Source organism: Mesocricetus auratus, unplaced genomic scaffold, assembly GCF_017639785.1.
Source record: "Mesocricetus auratus isolate SY011 unplaced genomic scaffold, BCM_Maur_2.0 Super-Scaffold_100014, whole genome shotgun sequence".
Taxonomy (NCBI): domain Eukaryota; kingdom Metazoa; phylum Chordata; class Mammalia; order Rodentia; family Cricetidae; genus Mesocricetus; species Mesocricetus auratus.
The window spans coordinates 50,350,810-50,363,903 of record NW_024429197.1 but is presented as its reverse complement, the minus strand read 5'-3'; the positions used below and the strand labels follow the sequence as shown (position 1 = coordinate 50,363,903).

The following is a 13,094-nucleotide window of genomic DNA, read 5'->3' as shown; positions in this document are numbered from 1 at the left end:
ATAAGCACAGGTGCCTGTGAGTATGTATGCGTGTATTTTTGCATGCACATGTGTGTCAGTGTGCCCTTGTGTGTCCAAGGACAGTCTGTGAGAGTCTGCTTTCTTCTCCTACCATGTGAGTCCTTGGGTTTGAACTCAGGTTGGCAGATTAGACGGCAAGCACTTTTGTTGGCTTAACCATATTGCTGGCCCCTCGTGTTCTTTATGATTAGCTACTCTCTATCATGTACCTTTACAGTGCTTGTCGATGTCGGGAAGGAAGTGTCCTGGTATGTCTCACTGATTGGCATTTATCTAGTGTTTGTAACAGTCATGTAAATCAGGTTTCCTGAGAGCTCTGATCCCAATTCTGCCTGTAATCACATTATACACTCTGAAAAGATCTAGTGATTTTACTTAAATTGCCAGGATTTATCGAATGTTAAATCCTTTTAACTAAATGTTTCTTCTACCAATAAATGATTGCCTACCCCCACAAGGACACAGTACCATCTTAGGCAAGTTTATTTGTCCATTTATCTTATTTTTCCGGCTTGATAATGGAATAATGGCATTTAGGACCCCGGGCTATTGTGAAAACAAGTTTTCTTCTGAATATAAGGGAGACAGAATACAAGCATTTCCTTTCTACAGTGGCTGACTTTAACTCTATTGTTCTTTAATAGTGGGGTCTTAGGCTGCAGCAGTTTTCATTAGCTACAGAGGAAGTGCAGCACAGTGTTGTTCACTTCAGCGGGAGCCAGGCACTGACTTTTTCCCTGAATTGTTCCTTCTGTGTAATTTGGTGTGTGCTTTGTGTGGTGTGTGATATGGTGTGGTGTTTATGTGTATGGTGGGTGGTGTGGTATGTGTGGTTAATGTATATGTGTGTGTGGGGTTTGGTGTTTTGTGGGTATGTGATGTGGTGTGAAGTGTTTATTTGTGGTGTGTTATGTGTGTATAGTGTGTGTTTGTGTGGTGTGTGTGTATGCTGTGTGTATGGTATGGTGTGTGTGATGTGTGTGTGTGTGGTGTGTGTGTATGCTGTGTGTATGGTATGGTGTGTGTGATGTGTGTGTGTGGTGTGTGTGTATGCTGTGTGTATGGTATGGTGTGTGTGATGTGTGTGTATGCTGTGTGTATGGTATGGTGTGTGTGATGTGTGTGTGTGTGTGGTGTGTTGGATGTGTGTGTGATATGGCATGTGGGTGGTGTGGTATGTGTGTGAGTGGTGGTGTGTGTGTGTGGTGTGGTGGATGTGCGTGTGATATGGTGTGTGTGGGGGGGTGGTGGTGGTGTGTGTTGATGCACACATGTGTGCTGGTGTGCCCACCTTGCATGCGTGTGGAGACTATAGGAGGGAATTAGGTATCCAGTCCTATCACTAGCCCTGCTCCCTCGAGGCAGGATCTCTTAGTAAGCCCGGAGCCATGGTTTCAGTTGGGCTAGAGGGCAGCCAGTCCCAGTGTGCCTGTCTCCTCCTGTGCTGTAGCTGCAGTTGTCATGCTTGAGTTACAAGCCCACTGAACCATTTCACAGCCCCTAATCGCATCTCTCTAATAAACTATACGAAAAGAAAATAAAAATAACTTCATTTTGAGTTTATCATCATTAATTGTTTTTGTTATTTTAATTATGTGTGAGTATGAGCAGAGGTCTGGCCTGGAGTTAGTTACAGACACCTGCTGGTGGTTTCTGGGAATTGAACTTGGGTCCTCTGGAAGAGCAAGCCTTTAATCACTGACCTATCTCTCCAGCCCCTTATTATTTAAGTGAAAAGGTCACTTGTAGTCTAGATTGACCTTGGATTTGCTATGTAACTAAGGATGTCCTTGAACTCTTACTTCTACTTTCTAAGCAATGAAATTACATGTTTGTGTTACCATAACTTTCTTTTAATTAAAAAGGAAGAGAGTAGCTGGGCAGTGGTGGCGCATGCCTTTAATCCCGGCAGTCAGGAGGCAGAGGCAGGAGGATCTTAGTGAGTTCGAGGCCGGCCTGGTCTACAAAGCAAGTTCTAGGACAGTCAGGACTGTTACACAGAAAAACCTTGTCTCAGGGGTTGGGAAAAAAAAAAGAGGATTTAACCTCAACAGACTGAACCCCAAATACATTTAAATATGGATTTATTATTTATTAATGATTCTTTTAGGGGGTGGATTCACAAGTTCTGACAAAGTAAAAAAAAAAGCTCACAGTTCTATTTTCAAAATCAGAATTTCTATTGACTTTGGTTCCCATCTGGTGTGTTTCTGTTAACAAATATTGATTCTCAGTATGAGGGGAAAAGTCATGGTATTTTTCTTGGGCAAAACAGTTCTCTTAGGATGTGTTGCTAGCCAATGCAACGGGCAGATTCTGGTTCTCTGTCGTGCATCTCTCCCTCTGTTGTGGCCCACATCAGAATTGAGAGGTTTCAACTCAAGTGTGCTTAGAGCCGAGGTATACGCATACCCAGGTAATAGAGGTTGGCAGTAGTAGAGCAGGAACACTTTGAAAATGCCCTTGCCATAGAAGCTTCAGACTTGGGTGGTATTTGGGATTCATCTTAGGTGACCTGATAGACCACGTGGTACTGCTGGGGTCAAGTAGCTCAGCAGGTGATAGAATCAAGTCTTCACTACGTCCTGATGCTTAGTGAACTTGGCCTGAGCTTCTGCCGCATCCAGCCTTATTGTGCAGCCAGAGGGAAGAGAGGCACTGCATCAAAACAAATCTATTCCCTTTCCTGGAAAACAGAGATTAGTTTCTCGTAGGAGCAAAGTGACAACAGCAGCGTTCTTGGTACAGAAACTAGCCCACTGTGAATGGATTACATGCTGATGAAGAGTTGTGCCTTGCGCGAGTTTCTCTGTGTCCTAAGTGTCTTTTAATCACTGGTTTGCTTTCAGACGGCTGCCTTGAACTTGTTGTGGGAGAAGTGCTGCAGTGACAACACGGTCGTTCGAGCAGCCTGCTGCGAGAGTTTGGTGGCCCTTGTTGCTCAGGGCCATGCAGAGTTCAGCTACGTCCTCAATGGGATCCTCAACCTGATTCCTTCCACCAGGTACACTCACCGTCATATTTGATTCAAGGTTTAAGCTTTTAGAAACACAACTCACTGATTCCCTGCTGAGGACCCAGAGTTTGTACTGCAGTAATGGATTGACTTACTTTAAGAAGGAAACTTTCCGAGAGCATTTCTACTTGCACAGTGACACAGTTTTTATGTCATATTGGCTATCTGTAGTCAGCCTTTGGCACCAGTAATATGTATTAGGAAATTATAACTTGAGACTCTCTTAAATATTTGATGACATAGGAATGTATCTTCCGAGTATTCCTGGGGAGTTAGTTCTTTGAGCTTGTTTTGTATAGCCATATTTAGTCCGTTCACAAACAGAAGGTAATAGAGTGGCAGGAGGCAGCAGAGACCTGCTCCTTTCCAAGATGGTCAGACAGGATGTTGTTTGAAGCAGGAGACCTGTAAACTCCTCCCTGGGAGCTGAGAGCTGGGGTGTGGCTCTGTGATAAGGTGCTTATCTAGGACGGTTGAGACTCTGGCTTCTATCACCAGCTCTATCAACAAAAGAAAACAAAACAGTTTAAAATAAAAGTACCAAAACTCAACTCCCTGAAACGCAATTGCCGTTCTATGCTTGGAGAAATGGTGTTCTGGAAAAGAATGTTAATATTTCATGAACTTCCTTGTGTGGCTTCCAGTCACCAGGATTCGGGACCCCTGAGTACTGAGTCTTTTCCTTTTGCTCGTCTGCTGAAGGATTTGGCCTTCTCCAAAACTTTGTTGTAACTCAGTCTCACCATGTCAATGATGGGGCAACTCCGCTCCTCTTTGGGGGGCACTCTGCTCACTGACCTGTGTCTACTATTTGCCCAGGCTGACATTGGGCAGAAGCTCTGGTTCATTTTTAAATTTCTCATACCAGCTTTCCCAAAGCAGCCGGGATGATGATGCAGCCATGCATGCAGCTTGTGTGCACCCGCTGTCCCAGTCTTCCTTGCTCACTCTCATGTTTCCCCCCTCATTTTTATTGCCAAGACATAGTGCGGAGTACTTATGTCTTCAGAGAAGCTACGGCGATCTGTGTAGAAACCTCTGGGTTGGAGTCTGTCAGTCTTCATTGCCTCTATTCTTTTGACATTTCTTTATAAATCCTATTCTGTTCTCTCTGGTCTGGCCACCTCTTTGTACGTTGTTTGATTATTGTCTTTCTTTTATGTCTTTCTATCTATGGGCCTAAACCCTGTAACATGGTATATAAGTCTTCTCAAACTAGCTCTGGTCTCCCTTTTATGCTGTTTCTTCTCATGATCCTTCTACTTGGATATAGTGCAACTGTTCACCTCTGTGTGAGGTGAGTGTTTCTCCTCCTGCTCCTCTGCTGTCACCTTCATTGTCCTAGGTTCTTGTGCCTTTTTAGCTGAGTGGCTTGCTCTTTCAGACTATTCTGACCTGATTTTAAGTGTCTCACACACTCCTTGAGCTTAGAAGATGACTGAATGGTTCTGAAAAAAACTAAGGATTGTATCATCACTAAACATCAGTAAAATGTATTCATTTTCTCTCTGTTTCTACATACACACACACACACACACACACACAGACACACACAGAGAGAGAGAGAGAGAGAGAGAGAGAGAGAGAGAGAGAGAGAGAGAGAGAGAGAGAGAGAGAGAGAGAGAATATGAAGAATTTTAGAAGTCATTTTTAGGATTCATTAAGAAGTCACTCTGAGGAGAATTTTTGAAAGCAAAGATTTTTATATGTCTTTCCTACTTGTTAATTGGCTTTAAGTAAGCGACATAGATTTTGTTTTACTCCTGTTCTTTATCAGGTACCAATAATGGAGTTTATTCTCTGTTTCACCCCACATAGTTTTCAAACGCTTTTAAATCTCTAGGTATATAATCTACTTGCATTATGAGTTGTATTTGTTGGGCTAATGGGATGACTCAGTGGGTAAAAATACTTGTCGCTAGCTATGCACTGATGGTGAAAGGAGAGAACTGACTGGCACACACACAAAAACTGGAGTTGTACGTCTTATATTAGGATATTAGCCACTGGGAGGACCAGGACAGTGTCTTTGTGTATTCAAATAGCAGTTAGAGCCAGAGAGATGGCTCAGTGATTATGAATACTTGTGGCTCTTACAGAGGATTTGGGTTTGGTTCCCAAGCACCCATGTGGTGGCTGACAACCAAATTTAGGCACATGTGTAATGCATGTACATGCATACAGGCAAAACACTAATGCACATACAATAAGATCTAAACAAAACAGCAGTTAGAGGAGATTTGAGTGTTCACCTTTAATTCTAGAGGATTAGTTGAGAAAATCATGCTGGCATGGTATATTAATCACACATTAGTATGAATCCTCAATCACTATTATAGACCATAAAGTGTAAGCATCACTAATGGTGAGTATGCCTGCCATCTGTTTATAATTGCCAGTAACATTATTATTTTTTAAAAGTTCGAATGTGTTTTAGACTAGGTATATCATTTATATGAACTTAGGAGGCAAAGTTTCTGGTCTTCTTGCTCTTTGTTTTTCTCTGTAGTGGCAGACTGGTACTGGGTCTTGTGTGTGTGTCTGTATTATATATACATATTATATATCACAGTATAACATGTATATAATTTATACACAATAACTATTGACTGTTAAAATAACTGATAAAAGATATGTGAATGTATATAGTGAAAATTTACATGTACATGTATTTCTCTTTTCCCGAAACCAGAAAGCATATATATGTATGTAGTATAAAATATTCTTTTAAAAAATGTAGATTCATTGTTATTGTAAATCTTTTGTTTGTTTACTTTTGAGCCTTAGCCTTAGCTGTCCTGGAACTTTCTCTGTAGATCAGGATGACCTCAAACTCACAGAGATCCATGCTCCTCTGACTTTCAAGATGTGCTGGGGTTAAAAGTGTGTTCCACTATACCTGGCTGTCATTTTAAATCTTTTATAAATCATTTTTATATTATTATTTTATGTGTATGGGTGTTTTGCCTGCATATATGTCTGTGTGCCATGTGCATTCCTGGTATTCATGGAGGCCAGAGGAGTACATTAGATTCCTGGGACTAGAATTATAGAGGGTTGTGAGCCATCATTTGTGTTCTGGGAATCAAACCTGGGTCCTCTGGAGGAGCAGCTAGTACTCTTAACCACTGAGCCATCTCTCTAGCCCCCATAAAATATTCTTGATGTTAAATTTTCTGGTGAAAAAAATATATCTTGGAACTTATTCCATACATACTAGACTTTTATGATATTTTTCTAGCTGCATAATATTCCATTGTATGGAAAAATAATAATTTATCATTTTTCAATTTTACACACTTTGCAAATTTAGGCGGTTCCTCAGTGACTGTTCTTTAAAATAATTTTTAAAACTAAATTTTTCCTTGAGAATTTTGTATAATATATTTTGATCATATTCACTCCCCCAACTCCTCCCAGCTTTATTCCTACCTCCCTACTTACTCAACTTTGTATCCTCCTTTTTGGTTTTAACGCACTGAATATAGTTTGTGCTGCCCAAATACTCTTGGCCGTGAGGCTATCCCCTAGAGTCAGGTCAACCTGCCAGAGTTTACAGCCTTAAAGAAAACTGACTCTCCCTCTCTCAGCAACTTTCAGTTGCCAATAGCTCCTCAGTTGGGATGGGACTTTGTGCCCACATTCCCTCTCCATGCTAGGGATACTTTCATTCTCACTGTGAGTTCATATGTGCAATTGCCCTGTTGTATTAGGAAAATACTGTTTCATTGTAGTCATCTCCTGCCTTTGACTCTTTCTACTTCCTGTTCCTGTATGATCTTGAGTCTTGCGAGCACAGTGTGTAATGTAGACATCTCCTTTAGGTCTGAGAGCTCTGCAGTCTCCTATTCTCTTCATGTTTACCAGTTATGTCTCTTGTTACTAGCTGTCTACTGTAAGAAGTTCCTCTGATGTCCCGAAATGCAGTCATCTACGGCTACAGTGATAACTTGTTAGGGGTTGATTTAACACTATGACCATTTAGCAGAATAATAGTAGTAGTTTCTCACATAGGGCCTATGATCTATTAGGCACAGGTTCTTACCTCAATGATGGTGCTGGATATAGCTTCTATCTCATGAATTGGGCCTTACATCCAGCAAGAACGTGTTTGGTTATTCCAGTAACATTCATGCCACTATTGCTCCAGTGGTCATTTTCTTTCTAGGCAGGTGATTATTGTAGCACTCAGGATTCAGAGATGGTCAAGACACTGTTCATCCCCTTACCTCAACCCGGTAGTGTTCATAGCACCTTCCAGCACTGTGAAAGCTAGGCTGGAGGGATGAGATTTCTAGGTCATTATATGCTTGGTTTCTTCATGTTCTATGTCTCAAGTTCTGTAGGATTACCAACAGTAGTGTGATAGGAGACTCCTGTGTATATGTCAATAAAGCTCTGTTGGCCAATAGGGAAGCAAGATAGGTGGGACTGTGATTCTAGGAGGATTCTGGGAAATGTAGTGAAGAAGCTGGTTGCCATGTGACTCCCTGGAGGAATGGATGTGGCAGGAGTATGTCCTAGCAAAGATAAGTTCTTGTAAAATATATATGAGTAGTTATGGGTTAATAATCAAGTCAGACCTAGCCAATGAGAAACCAAGCAAACAGCCAACAGCTTCATAATTAATAGTGTCCTATGTGTTATTTGGGGGTTCAGACAGCTCTGCAGGGCCCACGCAGCAGATGGGGAAAACTACACATTGCAGCAGTGACAGTAACCTGTCATATTTTGGGGGAATATGGGATCCCATTGGCTAAGTCCAAAAGAGGTACCCATTTCTGCCACTGAGCTTTTAATTTCCTAACCTGTGATATTTAGTAGGGCATGGCAAAATTGTGACTGTGTCCCTTCATCGAATCCCTCTGTTATATGGTAACTGCATTTAAAGTCTTTACACAGACAGTCTCCCTCCCTCCCTCCGTCCCTCCGTCCCTCCGTCCCTCCCTCCTCTCTCTCTCACAGAAGCTGCTATAGTAGTAGGTTTCCATATGGCTTTTTCTAAAGGTAATTAGTGTTAGTTGCCCCTTAGCTAGTGGATAATTTTATTATATATAGGTCATCACTAGCTTTTAGAATTCTTTGGAAATGTGACCAAAGATATAGAAAAAAAGCCTTTCATTTTATAGTGAGCAAGTATAGAAATTTTGACATTGAAAGTATTGTGGCATTTTTTTCTATATCTGAGAATGTTTATGTAGTCTAAACTGTTAATGGGGAAATGTAGCTGAAGTAGATCCCAAAGCTGAAGCTAATCAATGTGTTTTGTGAATGTTAGTGCTGAGAGTGTTTGTGTATAGATAATGTTCACATGAAAGCATGGAATCAGAGGACATCATCGGGCATTGTTTCTCAGGTAATGTCAATCAGTTTTTGTTTTGAATTTGCATGAGTACATTTTTTCCCATTTTTTCAAGACAGGGTTTCTCTGTATTGTTTTGGAGGCTGTCCTGGAACTAGCTCTGTAGACCAGGCTGGTCTTGAACTCACAGAGATCCACCTGCCTCTGCCTCCCGAGTGCTGGGTATAAAGGTGTGAGCCGACATCGCTCAGCATAGAGCTGACTCCCAGTAATGTAAATTTTAAGCATTTGGACAAATTGTCTAATAGTATTGTATTAGTTTTCTCTTTACTCTGACCAAATACCTGACACACAACAGCCTAAGGGAGGAGACGTTTGTGTTGGCCACAGCTTGAGGGTATAGAGTCTGTCATAGTGGAAAATAGTCAGGGACCAGATTGAAGGCATTGTGGTGGCAATGCGGAGTGAAATCCACATTTCTTTTGAGACATGGTCTTTCAGGCCAAGAACTAAGAAGACTAGGCTAGCTGGCCACTTAGCTGCAGGGATTTGCTTCTTTCTACCTTTTCTTGGACTACAAACATGTGCCACTATGCCGAGGTACTTTATTTTTTCTTTTGTTTTTACTTTTAAACATGGGTTCTGGGGAACAAAGTCAGGTCTTCATGCTTAAAGACAAGGACTTTACCAACTGAGTCCTGCTTTCACCTTTTATTGTCATGTTCTTAGGTTGGCTCTTACTGCATTGCCTTTGCTGCTCTGGACCTTCTGGGCCCAGGAAATTCTCCCATATCAGCCTTTTCATTGCTGGGACTACATGCCACCAAGCTTGCTTTCCAATTTAATTTTGTACTCTGTTTGATCATAAAGGGTGTTACATAAGAGTTAAGTTTTCTTTATTGTCGCCCATAGAGGTAATAACTGTTTTCATGTCAGAAAACAGAATTTTCTTCATTTGCTTTATTTCAAGTAGCAGAGCTTTGAGGTTTGCAGCAATTACAAAAACCAAACTTTGTGCTGCTTATGTTTTTTATAAAAAGCAAAATGAGAATGAAATGTAAGAAACCAGCTAATTAAAAACAGGTGCTCCAGCCATCCTCCTCGTCCAGTGCTGATGTGGAAACTTTATAGACAGAAAACTGTGTCTGCCTTTGTGATCTAGAAGCAGGAATGACTTTGGCTGAGGCAGTGGGTTTTCAGTTTGTGCTACTTAAGTCTCTTCTTACCTCAGGATTTTCTCCTGTCACATAGGGATACTAGATAGATATACTTGGGAGCAGAGTCACAGCAGGACTGATTGTCTTGGATTTAGGAAATTATATCTTAAACTTATCTTTTCCTATCTCCTAACATCCCTCTCTGAGATGAAGTTGGGTGGGCAGAGAAAATGCCCAAAGTGGGAACCCTCTGTGGAATAGACCTGTGGAGAACGTGGCTTGTGGATCTGTGGAATAGACCTGTGGAGAACATGGCTTGTGGATCTGTGGAATAGACCTGTGGAGAACGTGGCTTGTGGATCTGTGGAATAGACCTGTGGAGAACATGGCTTGTGGATCTGTGGAATAGACCTGTGGAGAACGTGGCTTGTGGATCTGTGGAATAGACCTGTGGAGAACGTGGCTTGCGGATCTGTGGAATAGACCTGTGGAGAACATGGCTTGTGGATCTGTGGAATAGACCTGTGGAGAACGTGGCTTGCGGATCTGTGGAATAGACCTGTGGAGAACATGGCTTGTGGAGCGCAGCAGTAGTACAGCAGAGGTGGGGAAGCTTCAGAGAATGGAAAAGTGGACAAGCATGTCTCCAGCTGATCACCAGCTCTGTGGCCCTTGCAGTTCAGCCTGTAAAATGGTCTTGGAAAATGTGAGGATCTGAAACCCAGCCCACAGTGGCTCTGAGACTGTTCCATTGTATAGTCTAATTTCGAGAGACTTGCCATCTGCAGTGTCCTGGTTGTCTGAACTTAAGGGAGTGGCTGGGAAAGTATCTGGCTCTGCTTGAGAGACTGTGCTCTTCAAAGGAATAGTTTGATGTCCCAGAGTGTTCTTGCTTCAAAGCTGGGGCAACAGGAAACAATTGTAAACTAGTTTTTATAGCTTCTGTAAACAAAGAAATGGATTTAAGGCCTCTGAAATGTTCTTTTAATCAGTAAGGAAATTTGAAAAGAAAAATTGCTTCCCTAGGGAGGTTGAAGGAACAAGGGACCATAAAGGACACACAGTAAGGAAATGATTATCACTCTGGAATGTGAGTTTTGAGATGAATGCAAACTGGAATTAAAGTGAATGATACATAGTAGCATATACTTTTCTTGTCCTTTGAAGAATTGCTTGTTTTGAGTTTAGATTGTGTTCATTTGTCTTTATATGAGTTTAAGGATTCCCAGAGTAAGGAGTTCCCACTTTCCATTCCGTAGACGGTTTTTTTTTTCTTTTAGCTTCCGGAAAGCTCATGCAGCCTTTGTTACTGTTGCTTAGTAACGGGATTATGAATAAAATCTTACTCTCCTTTGGAACCAGGTATTCAGTTTTCGATATTGAGGTGTCAAGACAGCCTGTAATTTCAGCTCTGCTGTTTCCCATCCCCCTTCTTTTTAAAATGTGTCTAGTGGAAAGGAAGGTTATACTCTAGATAAACTAGGCTAGCATTTGATTTGTGTGCCTTTTGTGCTTTCAAACAGGGAAGGGACCTACTGTTAATGTATTTTACAAGGGTGCATTGAAGACGGGAAATTAAAGTATATTTTCTGAAATTCTGAAAGTCTGTCTTTAAAGGAAATATTGAATAAAAGATTATAAATTCCATAGGGAATCTAATGTTTAAAAATGATTCTGAAGATTATTTGGAGTTAAGATTGAGAATAATAGAGAAAATTCCCACCATCTCTTCTATTGCTGATTCTCTTCCTTGGAAACTTAATTGCTTTGTTATCATGTAGGGACCAGCTAGCTTGAGGAGACACTCTTCTTGGCTGTCTGTACTGAAGAGTTTTGCGCTATTCAGCTTCTGTTTCCTTCTTTCATCTGGTAGGACAGGTGCCAAGGAGGGATATTTTTGTATGAGGACCTCTCCACGTTTGCAGGATGCAGCCTTTAATGAAGCCTTAGAACTTCAGGGTGGATTTGAGTGTGCTCTCCTTGGTGTGTTCACCTTGACAGCAGTGTTCATGTCACTTTCACCTGGCAGAGACCCAGGTAGCTAGCTGACCACACCTGCTTCGCCATCTTGCGTTTTTAGTTTTCCCCTTAGGACTCTTAGTCTGTTTGCAGGCGTTCTCTCCCCTTCCACCCCCATTCTCTTTCTTTTCTGTAAAGTCCCAAGATCTCTTTAAAGCTCATAAACAGAAAAGTGACTCCTCACTTTCCTTGTCTAGGACATTCTGCCCCATTTCTCTTTAAAGTTCCTCGATGTGGCTGAAGCTTTGCGTGTCCTTTTAAGAGACAAATTCATGTTAAAATGTTTCTGGGTGATTTAGGAAGAGTGGCTACTGAGTGTGTTACTTTTGTAAAGGAAAACTGCATCAGAAGCAATTTGGCTATTTTCTGGTACTTAAAAGAGAAATGAGAATACAGGACTTTCTTAAGGAATTTCTCAATAGTTTTACATCTTAGATTTTTTTTTTTAGAATAAACATTTGTTCTCGAGTCATTTAAACATGAATTCCTCAAGATTGTTTTTATTTCTCCTTCCCTTCCTGTAGACTCTATGTCTTTTTCTCCTACATTTTCATGGATTTAGGCAATGATTTGGTCATAGATTGAATGCTTCTCTCTCTTCTATTTGCTGCTGATTTTCTGAGAATCCTTCAGGTCGAGCAAGAATCCTTTTCAGGACTCATAAATCTTTTCTAACTAAAAAATTAGTTGGCCAGCTTGACCAGGTTTGTACCATTTGTATCCATTTTTGGATTCTTTTTCTGTTGTTGTTGTTGTTAATCTCTTTTTTAGTCTATCTCTGGTCAAATAAAGGTCCTTGCTTGTACTTTGCATTTGATATGTTTTGAAAGCCAGGGCCAAACATTATGTGTATTTTTTTAAAAGGAGGATGAACATGTGTGAGCAGTGTTTAGTGTTGTAATCAAGTAAACCCCAAACAAAAGAAACCCGATACCTGTGATCCATAAACACTGTTGTGATCATTTATATTTGTCTGGTGTAAAGCAATTTGCATGATCGTTTGAATTACCATAGTTTGTACAACTTGGCCAGTTTTTTTTCTTGTTTGTTTTATGATTTTTGGAATCCTCATCATTATTGATCCACACTCTTTAATTGTAAGATCTGAGCCTTGGATCTCATGCCTAGTGAACACTGAGGTTCTTTTTGTAATGTCTCTGGTTACTGAGATGTGGCTGAGACCCGAAAATCCCTTTATTCTCAGAGTTCTTGAATAATCTTGTGTAACCTGACTTAAAAAAAAAAAAACTATTATTGAAGGACATTGGCACCAGGTTCCTGAGCATGTTTGAGAATGTTAGAGCTTTTTGGGCTTTAAGTTACAGCATCCACTTGAATTAGCCTGGGCATAAGACTATGTCTACTGCTTCCTCTCTCCCTCCCCTCCCCTCCTCTCTCCCTCCCCTCCTCTCTCCCTCCCCTCCCCTCCCCTCCCCTCCCTTCTTTTGTTTCTCTTCCTCTTCTGTTTTGTTTTCATGCGTGTATAGTGTGTGTGTGTGTGTATGTGTGTGTGTACAATTATGTTCATGTGTGTGCTGGTGCATGTGCAGGTGAGTGTGTTTGTGTGCATGCATGTGGA

At 41.1% G+C, this 13,094-nt stretch overlaps 1 protein-coding gene across 3 annotated transcripts in view; it reads left to right on the top strand.

Moving 5' to 3' along the window:
- Focad (focadhesin) overlaps positions 1 to 13,094 on the top strand; it is a 319,451-nt gene that overhangs the window by 38,928 nt on the left and 267,429 nt on the right. For all 3 annotated transcript variants that reach the window (XM_040757181.1, XM_040757180.1, XM_040757182.1), the window contains exon 4: positions 2,871 to 3,025. In XM_040757181.1, the coding sequence (XP_040613115.1) occupies positions 2,871 to 3,025 (155 nt within the window). The remainder of the gene's footprint in view (positions 1 to 2,870; positions 3,026 to 13,094) is intronic.